The sequence below is a fragment of the Mauremys reevesii genome, linkage group 2 (assembly GCF_016161935.1).
Source record: "Mauremys reevesii isolate NIE-2019 linkage group 2, ASM1616193v1, whole genome shotgun sequence".
Lineage (NCBI taxonomy): Eukaryota > Metazoa > Chordata > Testudines > Geoemydidae > Mauremys > Mauremys reevesii.
The window spans coordinates 282,967,924-282,993,757 of NC_052624.1; the positions used below are offsets into that span (position 1 = coordinate 282,967,924).

Below are 25,834 nucleotides of genomic sequence, written 5' to 3' on the forward strand. Positions count from 1 at the left end.
GCAGCGTACCCAGGACTCCTGCTATACCCCTTCAGTCATGTTTCAGTGTTTCCAATTGCTTGCTTCCAGCAGTATCATTCCATAGTGTTTCTTGTCAAGCTAATTCTCAGGCAGAGTGCAAGGGTAGAGACAGCCTGACACAGAGAATGGAGATGGGATTAGATAATCTAATCTAGCTTTATATTACATACTTAAAACTCGCACCTAACCGCCGTCATTGCAGAACCGAAGGGGGAAGGAGACATGAAACACTTGGCAGCAGAGAGAAGGAACTGAAAGTTCATATTTAAGGCCACTGTGGTCAGGATTAGTACCACTGGGAGTGGTACCTTTGCTCCCGATTTAAACTCGGGGTGTTCTTTTTACACAAAAAAGACATGATGTGCACATATCAAATTCCTCCATTACGCGTATTTTCCCCAATACATAAAAACTTCCAAAGCTACCAGAAGAGCAAGAGGTAACATGGGTTCTGTTTCTCTGTGGGAAGCCCCATTCTCAGAACTCAAAGTCTTCGTCAGCCATGTCAATTGCCCACGCAAACTTCTCCCTCTGGGTCTTATTGTAAATCTTCTCGATGGGCACTCCAAACTTCTTACACCTGCGGGCAAGCACAGGGCAGATGCTGAATGGGAGCAGAAGGCGACGGAAGCAGCAAGCTGTTGCTATTAGTTCCGCCAGTTCAACACCCTGTCAGGGAAGGATTCTTACCTACTGGGCATTTGCTAACGATTTCGGATCCTGTGGGTTTGCTCTAGGCTGACGTAAATGCTTTGAGATCACCGAGGTGTGGAACCTCAGTTTTATGAGTGACATGCATCACTTCCCCCTTCACAGCACTATACAGCGTACTGGGCCTTTTAGTTTTCTGTTACACACTGTAATGGAGGGAGGAAGGGTGGCCTAGTGGATAGGACTGAGCTTGATAAATCTATGGAGGGGCTGGTACGATGGGACACCCTACAATGCCAGGAGCAAAAATCCCCAATGGCTAGAGATGGGAACGGCTCTGAGATACTACAGAGAATTCTTTCCTGGGTGTCTGGCTGCTGGGTCTCACCCACATGCTCAGGGTCTAACTGATCACCATATTTGGAGGCGGGAAGGAATTTTCCCCCGGGATTTTCTTCTGGAGCATGGGGCCTGGGTCACCTGCTGGTTTGAATTAGTGTAAACGGTGGATTCTCTGGAACGTGGCGTCTTTAAACCATGAGGACGTCAGTAATTCATCAGGGGTCTATTGCAGGAGTGGGCGGGTGAGGGTCTGTGGCCTGAAATGTGCAGGAGCTCAGACTAAATGATCGTGATGGTCGCTTCTGGCCTATGAGAGACTGGCTTGGGATTCAAAAGACATGGGTTCAGTTCCCAGTTCAGCCTGGTTCTTTGTCTGGGGACTTGGGGCACATCACCATCTAACCATCTGTAGAAGGGGGATACCCCTTCCCGACCTCTCAGGAGTGCTGGCAGGGATACATCCATTAACGACTGTGAAGGGCTCAGATACCACAATGCTAGAAAGAGAAGGGAAGCCGAGTTTCCCACTAACAGTGCAAGACACCAGGTGCTCTGGGATCTGCACTGGCTTCCAACGGCTGCAACTCAAGCTGTTGGTTTTCACTTAGGGCAGGCCGCGGCGACTGACCGTTCTGGAGGGACCCTGGTGCCACGCTCCAGAACTGCTAGTGCACGGTAGCAGGATCCACACGTCCAGTCAGGGCACGGCAGACTACAGGGCCGGAGATTCCCACCCAATTTGCCACATGCTAGCTCGCCGTTCAGACGAGGCCGGTTGGGGACCCAGTTTCCTGAGAGCTCGCCTTTGTGCCCTGGGCCATCCTGCCACAGCTGGGGAGAGCAGAGCTGCCTGAATGAAGCTCCCTTGCTATACACAAGAGCTGCTTGCAGGACATTCCCTGTGAGGGATGCTCAGCTTTGCAGCTCAGCCCCTCTCCCGGCAGCCTTGGTCCTGCCCAGCCTGGTTTTCTCTGAAAACCCCCCTTTCCCCCAGACCCAGAGACTTGAGGCCACAGGCGCTGACTTTGTCGTTTTCCGGGGGATGCTCAACCCCTGCTCCGCCCCAGGTCCCGCCTCCACTCCACCCCCTTCCCCCAAGGCCCCGCCTCTTCCTGCTCCTGCTCTGCCTCTGCCCCGCCCGATTCCTCCAGCACACCCAGCTGTCTCCCCCCAAGCGCCTCCTGCTCACTGCTGAACAGCTGTCCGTGGTGGGCGCGACGTGCTGGGGGGGAGGGGAAGGAGCTGATTGGCGGGAGGGGAAGGAGCTGATCGGCGGGAGGCGCTGGGGAGGGAGGGGAAGGAGCTGATCGGCGGGAGGCGCTGGGGAGGGAGGAAGGAGCTGAGGAGAAGGAGCGGATTGGCAGGCGGGCTGGGGAGGGAGGGGAAGGAGCTGATTGGCAGGCGGGCCGGGGAGGGAGGGGAAGGAGCTGATTGGCAGGCGGGCCGGGGAGGGAGGGGAAGGAGCTGATCGGCGGGAGGCGCTGGGGAGGGAGGGGAAGGAGCTGATCGGCGGGAGGCGCTGGGGAGGGAGGGGAAGGAGCTGATCGGCGGGAGGCGCTGGGGAGGGAGGCCGAGCAGCTGATCGGCGCGACGCGCGGGGGGGGGAGGGGAAGGAGCTGATCGGCGGAGCTGATCGGCGGGAGGCGCTGGGGAGGGAGGGGAAGGAGCTGATCGGCGGGAAGCGCTGGGGGGAGGGGAAGGAGCTGATTGGCGGGAGGGGAAGGAGCTGGTGGGGAGGAGAAGGAGCTGATTGGCAGGCGGGCTGGGGAGGGAGGGGAAGGAGCTGATCGGCGGGAGGCGCTGGGGAGGAGGGAAGGAGCTGATCGGCAGGCGCTGGGGAGGAGGGGAAGGAGCTGGTGGGGAGGAGAAGGAGCTGATTGGCAGGCGAGCTGGGGAGGGAGGGGGAGGAGCTGATTGGCAGGCGGGCCGGGGAGGGGGGGGAAGGAGCTGATCGGCGGGAGGCGCTGGGGAAGGAGGGGAAGGAGCTGATCGGCGGGAGGCGCTGGGGAGGGAGGGGAAGGAGCTGATTGGCGGGAGGGGAAGGAGCTGGTGGGGAGGAGAAGGAGCTGATTGGCAGGCGGGCTGGGGAGGGAGGGGAAGGAGCTGATTGGCAGGCGGGCTGGGGAGGGAGGGGAAGGAGCTGATCGGCGGGAGGCGCTGGGAGGGAAGTGCTGTGAGGGGGGCGAGGGAAGAGCTGATCAGTGGGGCTGCTGGTGGGTGCTGAGCACTCACTGTTTTTCTCCCATGGGTGCTCCAGCCCCACAGCACTCACGGAGTCGGCGCCTATGCTTCTGGGGCAAGTGGCTATTTCATTCTGCATGGGCAGCACGCGCGGCCGTGCTCATGGGATAGGCACATAGGAGGGTAAAGAAACAGCTCTGAAGAGAGCTAGAGCCTACCAGGCCACACTAATCCTGGGATCCAGATAGTTCAGCTTGGATGTGCCCAGAGCAATCTGCTTGTTTTCCTCTTTGTCCGTGGCTTGAACGTTCAGCTTCAGCAGCTGTTCTTGGAGCTTCTCCAGCAGCTTCTTTTTCTTCTCCACGGCGCTGGCGGAAGAGCAGGGACAAGTCAGATGGGTCAGTAAAAAAGGGAAACCAAGCAGGGCTGAAATAGAGCGGTACGCTGCAGTGCTGCCCCTCTGCGCGCTGGCAGGCCTACAGACGCCACGGCAAGCAGAGACACCGGACGCCTCGCTTTAACGAGAGACGGAGCCTGCTGCTCTGACCAAGCCAGGAAAAGGAGCCAAGACCCACCCTTTGCCTCAGCCACGAGGATCGAGACCCAGAGGTTTTGTTTAACAGTCACTAGGACCTAAGGCACTGATCCGTTAAAGTCAGTGGAAAGGCTCCCATTGGTTTCAACTATAAAAGCTTGGGATTGTAGCCAATGGTTTTAGTTTACTGTTCATTTATTGTGTGATACTATAATGAATTAACATGTTAACTTATATACAATCACTGTATGCTAAACAGAGTTAAGTTATAGGATTATAAGGGGATAAGACTGATCAGTAGTTAGAAGGGAATCATCGTGCATTAGGCATCTAAGTAAGAACGGCTGAAACGCAAGGCCTACTGGCTGAGGCCTGTAAGATTTTAGGCCTTTTGCGAAGATATGCTGACATAAGTGACTGAAGAATAACCCGGTGCCCTAAAATGAAGGGAAAAGATGCACTAATGGGTGATATTGCAAAAAATTAACAGGAAAAATATTTGGTTTTGCTTACAAGATACCCGTAATCACATTGTTCTAACGCATGCCCTAACCGCAAGGTGCATCAACGCTAATGAGAATAAAGAGAACCTACACAACCTATAGAAATTGGGGTCCCTTAAGTTTCACGGGGCCATCAGACCAAAGAGGGTTGACCCTTTTATGGAAATGCGCAGAATGTAGGTATAGACAAAATCACATTATACAAAGGGGGTGGCCAGAGTGGAAAAATTGAGCTCCTATGGGAAACTCCATGAGGGACCATCCCTTTACTGATGATCAAGCCATGAGAGACCCATCAGACCCTAACACTGTAATTAAGGATGTGAGTATAACTATAGTTGTAATGTGTGCATAGGTCTGTGCAGCATTTCTGTATGCTTGGGTAATCATAGCTTTAATTGTAACTTTAATAAAACTCGTAAAATAGACTAGACCTCGTACTTGTGAATGTCTGTGTGGTCACCACACTTGGTCTCTGCGTGTTCCTAGAGACTCTATATCTAAAGCAAGTAGCAGAGGTGATCTACACTCTGTTGAGCTTGAAGCTAGCCACCAGAGCCGAACCCACGGTGGTAGAATACCCCATTACTATGTTCACTTTAAATAAAATAAAAGGCTACAGTATAAAGGAGGCACAAGGTCATGGATATATGGGATTAGTTTGATGGAGAGTGTTCCATCATCTGCAAGGAAATTCGGTAACCAATACCAATGATGTGGGAGCCTGTGTAAAGATTAATGTTGGAGAAGTAAGATTGAAAGACTCGACTGCTTGGAAAGAGTCTTTGGCTTCAGCACTGTGCACAAGCCTGTTAGACCTACAGAGCATCCAATCTGCTAGTCCATGAAGCAACCAATGATCCATCCTAGAACCAATGGCTGCATAGCTTGGCATCGAGAGGTTCAGACCACATGGCATGCAGCCTAGAAATGTTCCTAAGATAGTGACGAGGAGGATTTGGTTAGGGCACTAAGGTGGATCTCAAAAGACAGAGCTGAACAGAACACCTGGGTTTTTATGTGGTCTTCGAGAGTAAGGTCACCATGACAACCAGCACCCAGAAGGGAAATCAGTCTCTGGGACATGAAGCAATTCAGAGCTCTGAAACCATCACTGGATGGCAAAGGTGCCTTCTATGCATGCCAGTGCTCCTCCTCCTCACTCCCTCTTCTGGCCAAGGGCACAACTTTGTGCCAGATCAAATGTCTCTACCCACAAGAAGCTTGAAGCACGTGCCATGTGTCTGGGTAGTATTTTTATCAGCAGCATCAATAAAGGTGTCCAAAATCTGCCTTTATACAGGATGATTTCCAATAAAGAAACACCCCAACCTCCACTCTTGCAGGCTCCAGGCCTAAGAGCTAGGTCAGAAGCTGATTTTTAACCAGTAGGCCATGCTAGAACATCCTCAAAATCACAATGATCCCCAGTGATTCCCCCACTGACGTTTCACAGCAAGGATTTTCTAAGCTCGGAGTGGCAGGAGAAACTGAAAACAAGGCTAAGAAAAACTACCAAGACCAATCCCTCTCCCCAGTCCACAGATCCCGTATCACCCAGGCCTGGTGTGCACGACAGAGTTAGGTCGCCATAAGGCAGCTGACCTCTATCTAACTCTATAGGAGAATGTCGCTCCTGATGATGTAACTCGCCCACTACACCGGCTTAACTCCACCTCCGCAAGAGGTGGAGCGCTCAGGTCGATGCAGTTAGATCAACGCAATGTCCATGCAGACACTGTGTTGCGTACATCGACTGTTGCCAGCTGGCGCTGACAGGCGGAGCCCCACTGCCTGGTGAGAGCCTGAACCTGGGTAGCGGGACTCCGGCTGTAAGGGCCCCACAATACCAGTTAAAGTGCTGCAAGTGCTCCTGGTCAGGACGCTCACCGCCAACAGCAGGAGCATAGTGTGGACATTAAAAATCAAATTAATGACTGCAGTGGCTGTATGTCCACTTAATTTGATAGTCTAGCCATGCCCCCAGTCCCGCCCGCTTCCCTCTGCTAACAAAGACTGTGATACACGAGACCCTCACGCTTTAGATTTCACATCCTTTTTGGCTTTGAGATCAGCCTTGGCTCTCTTCAACTCCATCTGCGCCTCGGCCAGCTGTTCCTTCTTGGCGTCAATCTGGGAAAACAAACACAAACTACCCTGAGCTTTCCTTCTTCCTGGAGAAGGCCTGATGTCGCTTCCGCCCCAGCAGCGACCCAGTGCCACCGTCTCGCCTCCATCATACACGCTATTGAGTTTCCTTGTCACTTCCAGCCCAGCTCACACAACACCTGGTCACAGTCAGGATTAGCAACCCTGAAATGCAGCTGATACACAGAAGCAATAACTCTTCAGGCTGTTATCAGCATCCTGCCTCTGTTACCTTGGCCTGGAGGTTCTGCATCGACTTCTCAAAGCTCTTGGGCGTGGCTCTCTGATGGTTACACAGAATGGCCACTGCTCGGTTGGCTCGGTTGTAGGAGAGGAGTTTCGCTGCCACGTTGTCCTCACCTGGAAAAACACAATGTCATTATATTACGCAGCCGGTACAGGAAATGGAAGGAGGGTAAAAATTACAGGCTTTCAAGATGGGAAAAAAATACTGATTTCCTGGATATACCTATTTACCTGCAGCCTTCATTTTTATTTCAAATTAGTTTTAGTGGTGTTGTATTACACCACTGAGGGTTAAGTTCTGGCAGCTACAGCCTCAAGTTAAACAGAATTATCTCTGCTTGTTTTCTATCTAGAGCTTATAAGAACAGATGAAACCATAGGCAAGTAACACAATCACAAGGCCCACTATCTTCTATCCATTGTATTGAAGTTTCCAACAAAGTTATGAATGTCACCGCATACCCAACTCCTAATACATCCATGCACCAGTTAGAACTACAGAAATCAATCTTATACCTCTATAATCCTACAGCGTAACTCTATTTGACATACAATGATTATATAGAATATGACATGTTCATCATAACATAACACAATAAATGAACAATAACCTAAAATCACTGGCTACCCAATGATTTATCAGAGGTCGGAAGAAGGAAAGAGGGCCTGGGGGCGCAAAGGGTTTGCCCAGTATCTTGCCTCCAGAGATAACTAACAAATCATGCTTCAGAGCAAAGCCAAATAATAAGCCCAAGATGATATCGCTATCCCACTGTGCAACAAAGGCAAAAAATACTCCCTTCCTGACTATTATTTCACTCATTTGGTATCTCGGAGGCTTGATAACTTTCATCCTAACTCACATTAACTGCATGTTGCTATGGGCATGTGGCATTTGATCCCACTGCCTCATGTGGCCATGAGTTCCACAAGCTGCCTAAGGAAACATTCTCTTACCATTCGTGAGCGCTTTCAGCTGCTCCTGCAGAGTGATGGAAGCGTTGTAAGTTCTGAACACCTTGGCTGTCAGCCCGTCCATCAAATCCTGAAGGTGTTTGTTCAAGACTGTTGTCTGAACAAAGAGACAAGGCAGAGGGGGAAATTAGTGAAAAGCAGGAAAATAAAGTGCTTAGTTTTCAATTTCCCTTTTATTTGTAAGCGGGCAGACTTTAGGCACAAAAAACTACAGTGATGAGGAGCACAGAAGTGTGTAGATTTCTTGTCACTTTGCACATCAGCTCTGAAATTGGTGAGTATACTGGCTCGAGTATACTGGCAGAGCTCAATGGACCTGCACTAGCTAATGATCTGGCCCAACATCTGCTTGAATTTATACTGCTGAGCCACACGGACTCACAGTCTCATCAAAAGAAGCAGATACTAAACAACAAGACCATTGGTGTTTGTGCTTGGAAAGTCCAAAACGGTAGCAGGACCCGAGACCCTCGTGTTCTGATTACTTAGCTAGGCGTCCTTGCCCTCACGGATAAGAACCCTCCCACAGAAACCACACGCATTTGAAGACACAACGTTTTGGGCTGTGTGAATGCAGCGAGGGGAGCAGACTGGGTACAAAAGCTGGGGTAGCGTGGAAGGGGGAGACTCGCAAGTCCTTGAAGTGCCCACAGAAATGGAAACGATTCGTTAACGTGTATTTATGGGCTGGTGGCTAACACATAACTCGGCAGGAGGCCAGATTCCAGGAGAGAAACCACAGAAGGTTGCAGGCCAGACTCTAAATTGCCCTGCACCTTGCAGAGGCGTTAAAACCTCTTGCACGTCAGAAAGGTCAGGTTAAACCCCGACTCTGCACAGCTGGCGGGCACCAGAGAAGCAGGCCCTCGGTCTCAAGGCCCGGCCTTGTTTTGCCTCTCTTCTGGAGGGTGGCTCAGGCTACCCCCATGGAAACTGGCAGATGTAGGCCATTTCTGACAGCATAGCGGCCCTCAGGAAATAGCCACTTGCCCTGTCGGCAAGCGAAAGGTTTGGCTCTGTCTAAATACGGCCTCTAGACTGTGGACCCTCTGCAGACTTTGAACCCCTGGACTGTTTGGAGCTGTTCTAAGCTGCTGCAGGCAGTTTTCTAATCTGCTGGAGACAGCGGGTCTGTCACCAGGGCGTGGGGTCCGGAGAGCCCAGCTGCTGAGTTAATCCTCATGCAGCAACTGGGTTGAGAAATCAAAGATTACAGTGGGGTGCTGGGGGACACTGCAGGTTGCACTAGCTAATCATGGGAGAAGACGGGCATTAAAAATCAGGGTCATGAGTAAAAATGAAATCAGTGGCCTCATCCAACTGACCCGCTTATACACACACTGTAATGCCAGGTCTGGCAGTCTCTCTGCTCAAGGGAAGTATGGAATTGAACTTGCTTGGGGTCCTGCAGGCAAGACTGGGGCAACTATCTGCCTAGCTCAAGTGGGCACTACCGGCCCCTCAGTTTCAAGAGCAAGACGAATCCAGCTTACATTCAGCCTGTCAAAGAGGTCGTCCCCTGGGTCTTTGTTCTCCATGAATAACTGCAAGTTCTTGAACACCTGCAACGACACAAAGAATTACACCAATGGGCCATGCAGATGTGCTGTGGCAACTCTCCCGGATGCTACCCTCCACTGGATGCTTCATCCAAGAATCCCAAAGCAACGTTAGCTAAGCCTCAACACCCTCGTGAAGGCTAGGACTATAACAATGTTTAAAAGGGGACTGGATAAATTCATGGTGGCTAAGTCCATAAATGGCTATTAGCCAGGATGGGTAAGAATGGTGTCCCTAGCCTCTGTTTGTCAGAGGATGGAGATGGATGGCAGGAGAGAGATCACTTGATCATTGCCTGTTAGGTTCACTCCCTCAGGGGCACCTGGCATTGGCCACTGTCGGTAGACAGATACTGGGCTAGATGGACCTTTGGTCTGACCCGGTACGGCCTTTCTTATGTTCTTATGTATTACACCATCTTCCAGCAGAAGGCTGGGGCTCCTAGATTTAATTCCCAGGTTATCCACTCTCTCCCTGTGACCTTGGGCAAATGTTTTTACCTTGTTCGCAAGATTACCCATCTGCATTTAGCTTTACCGCCCTTGTGAGATGCGTATCACACTATGTTACAAATCAGGAAAAGGGACACAGAGGTAACGCTCTTACCCATTGACAGAGTGGCAGCATGGGGTATAGACCCCAGGTGCCTCTCTGCCGTCACTAGATAACGATGCATTTGAATCATTTGCTAATTTAGGCTGAAGTCAATGAGGACAGAAAAATATTACCCTAAATACACAGAGGCCAGTGACATATGGCCCAGTATATTTTTTCCCTCTATACTATAACTAGTGATTAAAAGAGCTTGTCACTCAAGTGTATTTCAGCATCTTTCACCAACTTACAAGTACAAACCCAATGACGCTGGATGGTCTGAAGAACATCCGCATGTACGTGGACTCCAACCCGCATGGTGACAATAACTACAGAGCAGAGGGGTAGGGGGCAGGGAGGTGTGGAGTTTGAAAATAAAACCTCTGAGCTCAGAAGTGTTAAGACACAGAAGAGCTCGAGTCCATTAGGAAGTTTAGACTTGAAATTAGACGAAGGTTTCTAACCATCAGAGGAGTGAAGTTCTGGAACAGCCTTCCAAGGGGAGCAGTGAGGGCAAAAGACATATTTGGCTTCAAGACTGAGCTTGATAAGTTTATGGAGGGGATGATATGATGGGATAGCCTAATTTTGGCAATTAATTGATCTTTGATTATTAGCAGGTAAATAGGCCCAATGGCCTGTGATGGGATGCTAGATGGGTGGGATCTGAGTTACTACAGAGAATTCTTTCTTGGGTGTCTGGCTGGTGAGTCTTGCCCACATGCTCAGGGTTTAGCTGATCGCCATATTTGGGGTCGGGAAGGAATTTTCCTCCAGGCAGATGGGCAGAGGCCCTGGAGGTTTTTCGCCTTCCTCTGCAGCATGGGGCACGGGTCACTTGCTGGAGGATTTTCTGCACCTTGAGGTCTTTAAACCACGATTTGAGGACTTCAGTAACTCAGACATAGGTTAGGGGGTTGTTACAGGAGTAGGTAGGTGAGATTCTGTGGCCTGTGTTGTGCAGGAGGTCAGACTAGATGATCATAATGGTCCCTTCTGATCTTAAAGTCTATGAGTCTATGAGTCCGTTTTGCTAGGAGAAAAATTGGACCGGGTATCCAGCTGGCGTGAATTTCAAGTCAACAGAACTACACTGATTTCCACCAGCTGAGGGCCCGGCCCTCGATGGCTGCACACGACAGGCTGCAGTAGACAATCAGACCAGCGTCAAAATTTTGTTTCAATTTCCTTGAGGAAATAAGACCATCATAAAGATAGAAAATATCATAATGCCACTATAAAAATCCCTCGTATGCCCACGCCTGGAATACTGCAGGCAGTTCTGGTTGTCCAATCTCAAAAATGATGTATTGGAATCGGAAAAGGTGCAGAGGAGGGCAACCAAAATGATTGGGGTATGGAACAGCTTCCATATGGGGAGAGATTAATAAGACTAGGACCGTTCAGCTTAGAAAAGAGACGACTAAGGAGGCATATGACAGAGGTCTATAAAAACATGAAGTGGGGGGGAGTGAATAGGGAAGTGTATTTTACCCCTTCGCATAACACAAGACTCAGGGGTCATCCAATAAAATTAATAGGCAGCAGGTTTAAAACAAACATTAGGATGTAATTCGCACAGTGCACAGTCAACCTGTGGAACTCATTGCCAGGGGATGTTGTGAAGGCCAGAAGTATAACTAGGTTCAAAAAAGAATTAGATAAGTTCATGGAGGATAAGTCCATCAGTGGCTATTAGCCAGGATGGTCAGAGACACAACCCCATGCTCTGGGTGTCCCTATACCTCTGATTGCCAGAAGCTGAGACTGAACAATGGGCAATGGATCACTTGATAAACTGCCCAGTTTTGTACATTCTGCCAAAGCACCTGGCACTGGCCACTGTCGGAAGACAGGATGCTGGGCTAGATGGACCATTGTTCTGACCCAGCACAGGTGTTCTTATGCTCTTATAGGAAGGATGGCCAAGTGATTAGGGCACTAGCTTGGGAGTTGGGAGACATGAGTTCATGTCTCTGCTTTGACACAGCCTCCCTGTGCATTCAGAGGTGAGTCACTTAGTCCCACCATGCCTCAGTTTCCCCACGTGTACAGTGGAGATAACTCTATCCTACCTCACATGGGGGTTGGGAGAATACATGCATTAAAGATTGAGAGACGCTTAGGTACTAGGAGATGAGAGACGGACAGGCACCACAGATCGATTAGCTACCTGTGGGAGTGCATGCGAACCCTGCCCCAGCACCACTCACCGGTTTCTCCACAGGCACTTTGTTGTAATACCGGATCGAGTCTTTCCCCAGGAAGTCAAACTCCACAACGTGCTCCTGCCCGTCCAGCTCTGGGTGCAGCTTAATGTGCTCAACACGCAGCGAGCAGCAGCCAACCGTGTCTGCAGTCTCCCCTTCTTCCTTCTCGTTACCGGCTCTCAGGGCCAGCTGGGAGGAACACAGCAGAGCAGGCATGGAAACCCCTCATCTTCCAATATACACCCCCACCCCCCAAAACGAGTGCTAAAGAGGCTACGATGCTGTGAGAAACACACTGTATACTTCTTTCCACCAAGGGGTCGGCACAGCCCAAGTCACCACAGACTCTAAATGCCCCTTGAGTTTCTTTGCTCCATCTCCATCATTCATCCTTATGCTCATATTTACAGCTCTTCGACCAGCTGTGCAGAAATACCCTGGCAGGAATGCATCCCAAGGACCCTTGCTATGCAAGTATCATTATGCTTATGCCTTCAGCTAGGCCGGAGAGAGGTAGGAAATAGTTCAGGGGTTAGATGGCCCAGGGGAGGGATATCAGAAGAGGACAGTCAAGTATCAGAGGGGTAGCCGTGTTAGTCTGGATCTGTAAAAGCAGCAAAGAGTCCTGTGGCACCGTATAGACTAACAGACGTATTGGAGCATGAGCTTTCGTGGGTGAATACCCACATAGGCTCAGTTGCATTTACATGCAGTAATGATAACACAGCCCTGTTTTCAACAGACTTCACTGCCACAAGCAGCAGCATTGAAATAACCCTTACAACAAAGAATTCTGGCGTCAGTGGATGCAGCGTCGCTTATTCGTCTGGGCAAGTGGCAGCAGGCGTGACAGGCATAGCACAGACGCTGGAAATCAGCGTGTGCTGGGGGGTAGCAAAGGGAGGGCTGTGTTTTCTAGGAAATGTGTGTAACCGTCCACACGGTGCTGTACCACCAGCATGCTTTCACAGACAGCTCCGGACATTTCCATCGCAATTCACTCCCACGTTCTCTGTGACCACGAGTGGGCTAACCCACAACTTGCAGCTCCCAGCAAGTGCGAATGCAGCTCAGCTAAAGTAATTTTACAAGCAAAACATCTAGCCCAACAAGACAGAGAAGCAAGCCGGCACCTTGTCAATGAAGTAAAGGGCCACGGATCTTTGCCGTTTCTTCATCTCCCTGGATTTCCAGTCTGCACGGTATTGGGAGCGGATCTTGTCAACTACATCTTTTAAACGTCTGGCTACTTCATATTTCTGCCAGTCCTTCTCTCCCTGGAAGGAAAAATGAACATTTCCACTTGCCCTGCACAGCATCCATTGTCACCCAGACGCTGTCACAGCTAATAAACAGAGCTACGGAAGAACTGCTTTCCCATCCTGCAAAACATTTCGAGATAATTCAAAAAATTTCCCATCCTGGGCTGGGACAAAAAGTCGACATCTAAAATGTTCACCAATCAAACATCTTAATTGGTTCAGGTCAATCCAGCCATTTCATTTCAATCATTTCAGAACATTCTGTCTGGATTTTGACCATTGTTTCCCAACTACAGTTAGCCTAAATTTCTAAGCAAAAAGTTATTTTGAGCCGGAAAACCAGAGTTTTTCATTTCAACAATTAAAAAATAATAATAATAATAATAATTTTTTTGGTGTAGAAATATCAACCCAAGCAGACCCTTTCCCGTGAACATTTTTTGATTTTGACAAACCAGCCTTTTCCAACCAAAAACGTTTTGTCGAACAATTCCTAATCTGCTCCAGGAATAAAACCCTTTACAAGGAAACTGCCTGATTCCAGACTGGACCTACTTTGATGATAGAATATCGTTAAGAACACTGTCCAGGTTCTAAATACTGTTCAGTATTCGGATGATTTTTTTTTTTTTAAATAATCTATCCATGTCACTCAAGGTAAAGAGGAATAACTACATTTTTTGGACGAATGGTTAGGGCGCCCCCTGATGGCTGTGCAGAAGCACTGAACCAGTACTGACTTCACAGTACTTATTGTAAGAAGCTCATACTAACGCACGTCTCATTGTTAGAAGATTAGGAATATAAAACAAGCAATGATAAAGCACTAACTCTCCATCGTTGCACATCTATCATATCTGATCACTAACAGACTGTTCGATGTGAACCTAAGTGGAATCTGGCTGAGTTAACGCTACAATGAAAGCTTTGATATTGTGCATGTTTATTAACCTTCCTGTTGGACTTGTAGAACATATCCAGATTTAAATTGCCTTTTTTAAAGTAAAAAGGGAGAACAAAGCATGTTGCTAATATTAAGCCCAATACAGGCCAATTTAGACTATCAAAACCATCACCGCCAGGATTACTGTAAAACAGAACAGTCTCCCCATTTTCTACCCATCTTAGTGCACCATTATAACTAGGGGCCTAGCAAATTTACGGTCCATTTTGGTCAATTTAACGGTCATAGGATTTAAAAATTGTAAATTTCATGTTTTCAGCTATTTAAATCTGAAATTTCATGGTGGTGTAATTGTAGGGGTCCTGACCCAAAAAGGAGTTTTGGGGGGGTTGCAAGGTTATTGTAGGGCAGGTGCGGTACTGCTACCTTTACTTCTGCACTGCTGCTGGCGGCAGCGCTACCTTAAGAGCCGGGCGGCCAGAGAGCAGTGACTACTGGCCGGAAGCCCAGCGCTGAAGGCAGAGCCGTCACCAGCAGCCATGCAGAAGGATGGCATGGTATGGTATTGCCACTCTTACTTCTGCAGTGCTGCCTTCTGAGCTGGGCCCTCAGTCAGCAGCCACCACTCTCCAGCTGCCCAACTCTGAAGTAAGTGACAATACTGCAACCCCCCTAAAATAACTTTGTGACCTTCCCTGCAACTCCCTTTTGCGTCAGGACCCTCAATTTGAGAAACGCTGGTATCCCCCTTGAAATCTGTATAGTATAGGGTAAAAGCACACAAAAGACCAGATTTCACAGAGGGTCTCCTGGCAGCTCAGTGGCAGAGATGGGGGTAGAACCCATATCTCCTGATTCCCAGGCCAGTGCTCTATCCATTATGCCACTAGGCCTCTCTTTAAGCCAGAAAGGTCTTTCCATACAAATCCAAACTCAGAAGCATAACTGCAAAAGCTTCCAAGTTCAAGAGACTCTAGCTTCTCTCGCAAAGCTTGTGATGTTACCGGGGTAGCCGTACGATGCATTGACAGTCTCACCGGACAAATACACACCGAAGATTGTGCCAACTGCTCCTCTACAGGTACGTACGTAGACCGTGGAATAAAAGGGGTCAATCAAATGGCAAACAGATGGTCTGACAAGGAACAGCACACCCACCTTTAGTTTGGAACTCGGGTTCAGCATGATGTACTTAATCGAGTTCTGGATGTTCTCGGTCCACGAAGCCAGCCACGTCACGGTGTTGTCACAGCGCACTTCCTTCCACTTGTGACCCGATGGAGGCTCGGGGGTTTGAGAGTCCCTGTTGGGTGGAGAGGATGCAAAGCAAAATGATGACCACTCCCTGGGCCCTTCTGTTCAAAGACCGATCAAAACCAACCCAATGCTAATGACACAAAACGCCAATCAAGGGAAAAGAAATAGTCCCCATGGATTCTTTTTTAATAGGCAAAGTTTGTTCTTGTAAAGGAGTAAAGAGATTTTCCGCTTAGTTACAATATTAAACATCCAGGTCTTTTACCCAGAAGACTAGAAACAACTGTAGAAGTAGTGGGTTTAATGGCACTGGGTACACCCAGCAACTGAATCTCATGGAGTGGGGAAACGACTTTTTTACCCAAACTGCACAATATCGGATTAACGCTTATTTAACTCAAATCCAAGGAAGACATGTTCTTTGCTAGCCCTGCCCTCTTTAATGAAGGGCTCAGAAAGTTTCCAACCTGCAGCTCACAGCCCTCCACGCAGTCCTCCAACAAGCATAACGTCGACAACTGCATTCCTGATATTTCTAAGGTAGAAACAAGCAGGATTTGGGGCGGGGCAGGGTATGGAGTGAATCTCTCAGGCTTTCTTCAGACCCCCCAAAGAAGCTATAGAGGGCACCCCACGGGGGTGAGGGATAGCTCAGTGGTTTGAGCATTGACCTGCTAAACCCAGGGTTGTGAGTTCAATCCTTGAGGGGGCCACTTAGGGATCTGGGGCAAAAATCAGTACTTGATCCTGCTAGTGAAGGCAGGGGGCTGGACTCGATGACCTTTCAAGGTCCCTTCCAGTTCTAGGAGATGGGTATATCTCCAATTATTATTATTATTATGTGTTTCTCCTTGGCAAAGCTTTAATAAGAAATCCCTGGACAGATGTGAGATTGGAGCTGACTGGCTACTCCTGGGCCATTCCATCTGTATCTACGCAGGATTTGACTGCGAAATGGACCTGTCACGTAGAACGGGGAAAACTGCTCAGAAGAGGAGGCTCAAGATGTCCCATGTGAATTTACATCTCAGGAGTAACAGTCGAGCAAAGCAGTGACCTAGACCTGCTGGAAGCAGGCGGGCAGCACAGTGACTTGAATAGGGTTAGGATAACACCAGGGAGGAAATGTTGGCCTTTAGTGGAGCAAAGTCCATTGACCCCAGCTGAGGATCTGGCCTGAAGAGTTCAGTTCTAGCTAATGGGAACTCACTCACTTGCTGCAGTTTATGATGACGTCCTCTGGCATGATCCTCTTCTTCAGCATGCCCATTTTAGGGTGGTCCCCGCGCCCACGGAACAGCCCCGGGGGCTCAGTTTTGAAGTTGCCTATTTTTTCCCGATGCCCGTCGAGGATGCAGTACCCATACTCCTCCTGGATCTTATCTGTCTCCTCCTTCAGTTTCTGATTTAAAAAACAATCCATGGTGAAAACGCCGGTCCAAGGTGCTACCCGCGGGGCTGCACCTACCATTACCCACGGGTCTTCCGGAAGAAAGTTGGTTCACAAATTCAAGAGCTTTAAGAATCAGAAACCAGCCCCCTGCCATGGAGTTTCAAACCGACTGCCAGCAATGAACCAACAGCACTGACAGTGATGGATACCCAATGGCTGGAAATAAGTCAAACCTCTCTTTTCGGAAGCACGGGGACTGGAAGAGGCAGAACCAGTATTAATCGGTACATTATTAAATGATCCATGGCTGTACCCATACAGGACACAGGCAATGACTCCGTGGGTCCTCTGGGGCTCAAGCACCCAAAGAAAAAAAAATGGAGGTGCGCCGCACCCACCAGCCTGAGCTGTTCGGCGGGGTCATCAATCAGCTGTTTGGCGGCTGGCGGGAGGCACTCGGGGAGGGCAGCGAGCGGGGCGGGAAGAGGCGGAGCATGGGTGGAGCCTCAGGGAAGGGGCGGGGCCTCCAGGCAGAGCCTGGGTGGAGCGATACGTTTTCCCCTGCCCTAATTTAAGACAAGAGGCAGCAAATGAGAGTGATAAACGGGCAGGGATAGAGGAGGGTAACAGGAAGAGGCTATAGACTACTACCCAAATAACAGATACATGATTTTGAATCAGAAGTATTCATTTTCCAATTGCATAGATTGACGCACAAAAGCTGCCATAAGAAAATTAAGCCACCCACACCCAGACTAAATATTTACCAACCATCTACAGGAGTCGTTAGAAACAGCATCCTAACCTGTTTCTCCTCTTTGGGCAAAGCTTTCCGGGCCTCATTTTTGTCCACAAAGTACTTGTGTATCTCTTTGAAGTCGCACTTCTCCAGATGCTTTATCTTCTTCCGCTCCTCCGAGGTCATTTCCTGAGCAAAAGCCAGAAGAGACTTGGAGAACAGGCAGGCAAATCTCATTTACGACTGGGGATAAGCCGTGTGGGGGGAAAATAACCTATGTTTCTGGAGAGTCTGCCGAGCAGCAGTTTTACAGCTGTGCTATCAATGCTGAAATCAAAGGCTAGGATTAAGCTGCACCTGAAAAGTTTATTTTTCTAAACTAGTGGCCGCTTTTGAAAGTCTGAGCCTGTGTAGAGGCAGGGTTGACAGAATTTATTTGTTCATAATTTCAGTGGATAATATCCATGTTTATGTCTAATCATTTTGTCCAATTTTTTCTTGATTTAAACTTTCATGGTTGTGTGCGTGGCGGGGGGTCAAGCAATGATTATTTAATGACAGCTGCTGCTGAGATTTAAAAAGTTAAAGCTTTATAACCGTTCAAACAGAAACTGTCAACATTCAATGTCAAAACATACAAAGTAAATATCCTTAAACCAAACTCTACTAAGTTCTCAAGCAGTATTTTTCATACTTTGCCTATCTGTAAATTTCAATTACTGATGGGAACATTTTTGCTTTGGATTCCACATGTTTGGTGAAATCCCCATTTACCAATAAAGACTGAATACGTCAAGTCTGTGTGTGGGGATCATTTCATACACCCGTGCAATGCAACCACCTCTGGGGTGGAACAGCACCACTAAACCACAGCTCAGAGCAGACAGGGAGACATTCCAAGCCAGGCACACCCACAAGCCCGCTCTACGTGGGGTTGCTGGGCATGGAAGCATCATCGCCAGTGGCCAGGTGCGCATAAAACCTGCTCTGAGAGGAGTCACTGTTCTGAGAGATTTTCTCCTGCAACAGAGAAGTCCTCATGTTTAGCTGCTGAATGATAAAACATTGTTGCCCCTGAGCGGCTAGTCAGAGTTCAGAAACCTGGCGATATCTAGTTGAGAGCCTCTGGCCCCTCTCCGACTCTGGGCGGCAGGGCTGTGCGCTCCTGCAGGGCAGCACGGCGGCATGTCTGGCTCCGGCCGGGTGGCGCGGCTGCCAGACATGCTGCTCTGAGCGGCGTGGTAAGCGGGCCGAGGCGGGGGGGTTGGATAAGGGGTGGAGGGTCCTGGGGGGCAGCCACGGGACAGGGGGCAGTTGGATGGGGTGTAGGTTCTGGGGGCAGTCAGGGGATGGGAAACAGGGGTTGTATAAGTGTGGGAGTCCCAGGGGCTGTTGGGAGGGTGTGCGGATAGAGGTCAGGGGACGGGGAACAGGGGGGTTGGATGGGGGTGGGGTCCCGGGGGCGGTTAGGGGACAAGGGGGCAGGGTTGGATGGGCTGGGGGTTCTGAGGGGGGGCAGTCAGAGGGCGGGAAGTAGGAGGAGGTACATAGGGGGTGGGGGCCAGGCAGTTTGAGGAGGCACAGCCTTCCCTACCCAGCCCTCCATACAGTTTTGTAACCCCCATGTGGCCCTCGGGCCAAAACGTTTGCCCACCCCGGGCTAGCTTCTCTGCCTACAGCCCTACACCAGACCCCCAAACTCTCTCTCTACGCTTCTCCCAGGGTCACACCGTGCTTATAGGCTCTTGCTAAGCTTTCTTTCTCTGCCTCAGTCGCTCTGGTCCTCACCTGCCCCCAGCTCGACGTTTTCCCACACTCACAGACATGCAACCAGGCAGAACAAAACCCAGTGAAACCCTCTGCCCCCGTGGTGCGAGCTTCTGGACAGACTCTTACGCCTTGTTTTAGGCATGGCCCCTTAACTGTCTCTTAAGTGAAGGACACATTCACACACCAGTTTCAATGAGGTTAAACTCAGCCCATAACAAGGCTTAATCCAGCTCAGACCCCCAACCACTGCTCATACACACACACATCTGCCCTCTCCCCCTTTCATCTAACACCACCTCCTATTAAACATTTTTAAAAACCCTAGGTAATTAATACCCAAAAACTAACGTGAAGCAGTGCGGGCCGGGATGCTACACCCACAAAAGCAAGGATGTGAAAATGCTAAGCCGCCTCACGGTACATCCCCTCTACTGCCCCACCCACAAACACACCCCTTACCGCTCCCATCTCTACCAGACACCACAGGCCATGCACCGCAAGCTCAGCTCCGCTCCACCCCCTAGAGACGCGGCCTCCCCTCCCCCCCACATACATTCTTATGGCCAAGGAGCAGTGTCTACGCGCCCACACAGCAGGTACCTTTCTCCAGTCGTGGAAGAAGTTGTTCTGGAAAATCTCCTTGGTTGTATATTCGTGATCTAGCATTTTTGCATAGAAGGTGGCAATTTCCTCTGTGGCCGCATTCAGCTTCATGGGTTTGCCTGTACAGGAACACAGTGTGCTTCATCATTGGTCTCCCGCCTGCTCTAATCCCCCCTCCATCCAAGCTGGCTGCGGAGTAACACTTGAAAGCATGAATTGTATTAGTAGGAGCACTGCCAGCAGATCGAGGGAAGTGATTATTCCCCTCTATTCGGCACTGGTGAGGCCACATCTGGAGTATTGCATCCAGTTTTGGTCCCCCCACTACAGAAGGGATGAGGACAAATTGGAGAGAGTCCAGCGGAGGGCAACGAAAATTATCAGGGGGCTGGAGCACATGACTTATGAGGAGAGGCTGAGGGAACTGGGTTATTTAGTCTGCAGAAGAGAAGAGTGAGGGGGGATTTGATAGCTGCTTTCAACTACCTGAAAGGAGGTTCCAAAGAGGATGGAGCTCGGCTGTTCTCAGTGGTGGCAGATGACAGAACAAGGAGCAATGGTCACAAGTTGCAGTGGGGGAGTTTTAGGTTGCCTATTAAGAAACACTATTTCACTAGGAGGGTGGTGAAGCACTGGAATGGGTTCCCTAGGGAGGTGGTGGAATCTCCTTCCTTAGAGGTTTTTAAGGCCTGGCTTGACAAAGCCCTGGCTGGGATGAGTTAGTTGGGGTTGGTTCTGCTTTGAGCAGGGGGTTGGACTAGATACCTCCTGAGGCCTCTTCCAACCCTGAAAGTCTATGATTCTATGAAGCAAATTAACTCTGAAGGCTCACGTGCCGTAAGGCAAGTACCCCTCCCCCAACCCCACCATTTATTATTTTCTTTTAAAGAACTTTTTTTCTTCCACTATTTTCAAACCAAGGGGTGGGGGCGGCTGCGGGGGGAAATCTCATGATTTCTGAATGCCCAGGATTACTCTAAATGCATTGGCTTTTAAAAAACTGTTGGCGTTTTAACTCCACGTTCTGCAATCAGAGAGGCTACAAAATTTGCCTCTTGCCAGGCCCATGGACTGGAATGGACTGGTTAATGTAGGCTCTCATCTCAGAGCAAGCAACAGTCTGCTTCTGACGAACCATATTCTTTGTTCGGCTCATTTTACCTGTTGCACTGTGTCAGGAATATTGCTACATTTTGCAGTATCTGTGAGAAAACAGGACGCACCATCGTAATAGAACTTGACATCGTCAGGGAGTGGCTCGTAGAGAGGGGCAAAGTAGGGGCCTTTGTGTTCCAGCTGTTTCCATTTCACCCCATCGTCTGTCTTCTCCTCTTCCCACCTTATAGAGAAAAACACCGTGAATGGTTAGGGAGCATCTCTCAGCATGTGCAATTCCCTGCTGCTTCGTTTGGGATACCACCATCCCAGGACATGGTGGGGACCGAGCCAGTGAGCTTCTGTAGGCATCCTGGGAGAAATGGGTCTTAGGAAAAGATCTGGAGCAGAGGCTTATGGATCAGCTCTGGAAGGTACTCCACAGGGAGGGGGATAGTGTGCAAGGAACCAGGCTAGGGAGTATGTTCTCGCTCTAGTGGACAGGGTGCTCAGGAGACATGAGTCCAATTCCCAGCTCAGCCACTGACCCCCTATATGACCTTGGGCAAGTCACTCAAGCCAGCCCGTGCCTCCGTTTCCCCATCTGTACAATGGGGATAATACTGTGCTCCCTCACAGGGGGTGGTGAGGCTAAAATCCGTTGGTGATGGTGATGTGCTCCGACACCACGGTGACACAAGCATCTAGACAGAAGGCATGGAGATGGGAGAAGCAGGTGAATGGAGGGGGAGCAGAGTGAAGGGGGTGCATGGTAAGCGGTGAGGGCGGATAAGCAGTGTGGGGCTTGAACACAACATGGTGGAGACCAGGGAGAGTGTGAAACAACCCAGTCATGTTATATTCACTTCCAGACCCTCACATTTAACGTAATTAAAAACCGGGGCCGCAGTCTTGTTTTTATGCAGAGCCCCTAAATGCCACAGCATAACCCTTAGGGCTCCTTTCGTGACTCAGTTTCCTCTAACAGCAGCACTTGCAGGAGGATATCTGTCCACTCACCTTTTATCTACCCCCAATGCATTAGCCTCCAAGCAAGGACTTGGGAAGGGGACTGAAAATCCCAGCTGACGAGCTGGGACATAGACTCGGGCTTGCACAGCGGCTGCGGAGGGACAGAGGTTATGCTGTCTGCTATGCGCCCCCTCCCGTCCCCAGCTGGCTTCATTTCTGTGCGACTGAAACAGACGACACACCTACACTCCAGAGCAGGAGTGAAGTCACTTTCCATAGCCTGCTGCCAGGGCAAGGACACCCTGATCGGAATTGCTCACATGTGTGATCCTCACGCTAACCAGCTTTGCGCCCCCAGCTAATCAGCTGGGATTCTAAGACCGCTGCAACCCTAGCTGCGAATGCAGACCCTTCAACAAACATCTGTGATAGAGAAAAATTAGTTGAGGGGAGTTTGGGGCTGAGGGCGATCTAGATAATAGATACATTTTGTGCCCTTGGATTTTGACATAGACTAAGGATCACACCGTGCTCTCATATCATCTCATCATGCCAAAACATTGCCACGCACAAGGCAAACTGGCGAAGCCGAAGCGTGCGCCGCGCTGCCCTGCCAAACCCTGGCACAACAAGCAAAATGACGAAGGAGGCCCCCAAAACCTGCTGAGAACTTCCTCGCTTTTCTGAGTGGGAGCAGAAAGTATTTTAGCTTTTCCCCTCCCCTGGGGTTGTAATACGGAACAGAAAGAACACGCCAGACCAGCAGGTTTGCTATCTGCAGAAAGACAATCAAGGCAAAAATCTGGCTAAAGAACCCAGGAATTATGGGACTACACTGAGTTACACCAGCTGAGGATCTGGCCCAAAGCAGCTCTCTAGTTGAGCCTTTGATAGACATGCTGTGAGGATGGTTCACATGATACAGACAGACGCTGCACAGATGCCTAATTTACCCCAGACTGACAATATCACCAATGCCTGACCCTGGTGGGGGGGACGGATAGCTCAGTGGTTTGAGCATTGGCCTGCTAAACCCAGGGTTGTGAGTTCAATCCTTGAGGGGGGCCATTTAGGGATCTGAGGCAAAAATCTGTCTGGCGATTGGTCCTGCTTTGAGCAGGGGGTTGGACTAGATGACCTCCTGAGGTCCCTTCCAACCCTGATATTCTGTGATTCTGCCTTTGCAGGCAGTATTGCTGTAATACAACCCACACTCAATGGGGACCCGATCCTGAAAGGAATCTTTCCTGAACCCCCTCTTCTGGCCTTCAAACACCCCCCAAAGCTCATCATCAGAAGCAACCTCCCCACAGACCCGGACCCACCAACTCAAAGCGGCACCAGGCTCTGCCAGAACAACAGATGAACCTCCACGGCTGCAATGACCAACACTTTCCACAAGGCACCTTTCAGGATCCAGGAGTCCCACACACGTTTATCACAACCTGTGGTGTACCTCAGCCAGTGCACTAAATACCCCACATACAGAGGCTGATTAAGATTTATTGGGGCCCTGGGCACTAAGAACGGTTGGGCCCCCCACACCCTGGGGGCACCGGAGCCAAGGGGGCCATGCCCTCCCCCCAATTTTAAAAATGGGAGGGCCATGCCTGTGCACTTCTTAACATGGGCGTACTTTGGGGGGCAGGAGGACCACGTTGGCCCCCCAACGTCAAGCCTTGGGCAGGCACGGAGTGACACCGGCAGGGGCTGGGCTTCACAGCTCGGGAGCTGGCAAGGTGATCAGCTCCCCCGCCATGAAGCGCAGCCCCTGCTAGTGGCACCAGATTCTTCCCAGTGGGGGGGGACTGAGGTGGGCCAAGGTGCCCCCCTTGCCACAGGGCCCTGCCCCCCTGCTCCTCCTCTTCCCCCTGAGGCCTCACCCCTCCAGGCCAGTAGCTGGAGCCGGGCCATGGTACGAGCTGCCCAAGGAGCCTGGTCTGCTTTGGGGGAGCCCCGGACCCTTCACCTGCCCTGGGCGGCACACCCCATGAGGCAGGGATACCGGCTGGGGGCTGCTCTTGGGCCCCCGGGGCCCCCTCCCAGGGCAGGTGGAGGGTCCAGGGCTCCCCACATTGGCCTGGGCACCCTGGGTGGCTCTTACCTCTGCCTGGTTAGGCCAGGGGGGCAGGGCCCCAGGGGGAAGAGGAGCAGGGGGCAGGGTCACAGTTCCGGTGCTGGTGCCCCCCCACTTCTACCCAGGTTTCAGCACTCCTGCGGGGACCCCCAAATTAGCACAGGCCCAAATAGCAACTCTGTGGGTGAAACCAGACACTCGCTACGCTCTCGAATGAACGCCCACAGGCAAATGATAACAGACAAATACACATCACCAGTGGGGGATCACGTTTCCCAAAGCGATCATTCCATAACCGACCCATCAGTCCCTCATCCCCCAAGGAAACCTGCACAGCACCTTCAGGAGACGAACCTGGGAGCTTAGATTCATAACTTCGCTAATACTAAAAATCATGGACTGAACAGAGACGCTGGATTTATTACAACAATCTATAACCCACTAAAAGCAGCAAAGAATCCTGTGGCACCTTATAGACTAACAGATGTTTCGCAGCATGAGCTTTCGTGGGTGAATACCCACTAATAACTAACTTCCGCAGCTGTTTCTCTCCACCTCCTTCCCCCCTATGACTGGAGGGGTGTTAACAGGCCATTTCACCTTGAATGGTCCCCGGAAAGATGTATTTATGCTAAACAATCTGTCCCACACCTTGTATTTAGCTGTGACACTCGGAGTACGGTGCCCAGACCTGGAGCAGAGCTCGGGGCAGCTTGAAAGCTCGTCTCTCTCACCAACAGAAACTTGGTCCAATAAAAGATCTCACCTCACCCACCTTACCTGGCTTTGCCACTCACCACTCCCTCGCGAGCGGCACTGACCTGCAAACGTATCAAAGACTGGAGGCTGCTGAGCCACCCACAGCCAGGATGGGGGTGAAAATGATCCATGGCTCGTCTAACCAGCACCCCACCACGCGGAAACATGCCCGAAATCCAGTCACGTCACATGGCAGAAGCTGCTATGACACCTCCATGGGTCAGAGCGACCACATGCAAGAGACAGGCACTCTGCAGCCAGCCACATGCTAACAGCAGTCTCAGCTCAGTCACATCCCATGACCTTTCACGTGGAAGTGTTTCATCACCTTCCTACACAGCTCCCTCTGGGCTGAGCTGCAAAGGCAGGTCCCTCCAGCTTGGCATTTTTTTAATGACAAGTGCCAGTCTCTCAAAAGCAAAGTTAAGAAATGCAATTCCTATCAAAACAATTTGCAGGTCGCTGGACTTCATTCAATGCCAGGGCAGCACAGCATCCTGGGAAATGTAGTCACAGACAATGTGTCGGTGTGGAGACCACAGGGTGCAAGCTAAGCTATCTAGTTACTATGCAACCACTTCATCAGGGCCACCCGGGGGTGGGGGAACAAGTGGGGCAATTTGCCCCAGGCCCCACAGGGGCCCCCATAAGAATACAGTATTCTATAGTATTGCAACTTTTCTTAATGGAAGGGGCCCCCGAAATTGCTTTGCCCAGGCCCCCTCTATCCTCTGGGCAGCCCTGCACCTCATTCAGCCAAGCCAGACTTGTCCAGCAAGTAATCGAAATATACCCTCCGCTCAAGGAGGTAGGATCACTAAATAAGATTCCCCATACCAAGAGGGAATGCAAATTATGCCATTTAAAACAGGGTTGGACTCCACATAATGTAAGAACTGCAGCAAAGTTATTGCTGAGGGACGTACTGGTCAGCTCTGCCAGGAATGCAGTGGGGCTTGTTAAAAATTCCTGACACCATCCAACTGATGGCTCCATCTTCTAACCCAGGGGTTTTCTCTTTGCCGACCCCTAAACAT

The 25,834-nt window shown here is 50.3% G+C and overlaps 1 protein-coding gene across 7 annotated transcripts in view; it reads right to left on the reverse strand.

The window, feature by feature from the left end:
* Positions 1 to 263: 263 nt before the first annotated feature.
* Positions 264 to 25,834, reverse strand: part of TOP1MT (DNA topoisomerase I mitochondrial) — a 53,533-nt gene continuing 27,962 nt past the window's right edge. For 5 of the 7 annotated variants that reach the window (XM_039522384.1, XM_039522385.1, XM_039522383.1 and 2 more), the window contains 13 exons: positions 21,118 to 21,233; positions 19,892 to 20,013; positions 17,588 to 17,710; positions 16,604 to 16,791; positions 15,291 to 15,435; positions 13,100 to 13,243; positions 11,970 to 12,155; positions 9,096 to 9,164; positions 7,585 to 7,699; positions 6,614 to 6,741; positions 6,272 to 6,366; positions 3,414 to 3,563; positions 264 to 601 (listed from right to left, as the gene is read on the reverse strand). In XM_039522384.1, the coding sequence (XP_039378318.1) occupies positions 499 to 601; positions 3,414 to 3,563; positions 6,272 to 6,366; positions 6,614 to 6,741; positions 7,585 to 7,699; positions 9,096 to 9,164; positions 11,970 to 12,155; positions 13,100 to 13,243; positions 15,291 to 15,435; positions 16,604 to 16,791; positions 17,588 to 17,710; positions 19,892 to 20,013; positions 21,118 to 21,233 (1,684 nt within the window). In that variant the 3' untranslated portion in view covers positions 264 to 498. Of the gene's footprint in view, positions 602 to 3,413; positions 3,564 to 6,271; positions 6,367 to 6,613; positions 6,742 to 7,584; positions 7,700 to 9,095; positions 9,165 to 11,969; positions 12,156 to 13,099; positions 13,244 to 15,290; positions 15,436 to 16,603; positions 16,792 to 17,587; positions 17,711 to 19,891; positions 20,014 to 21,117; positions 21,234 to 24,818; positions 25,061 to 25,834 lie in introns of those variants that run through there. The other 2 variants (XM_039522388.1, XM_039522389.1) reach the window with 2 other exon arrangements.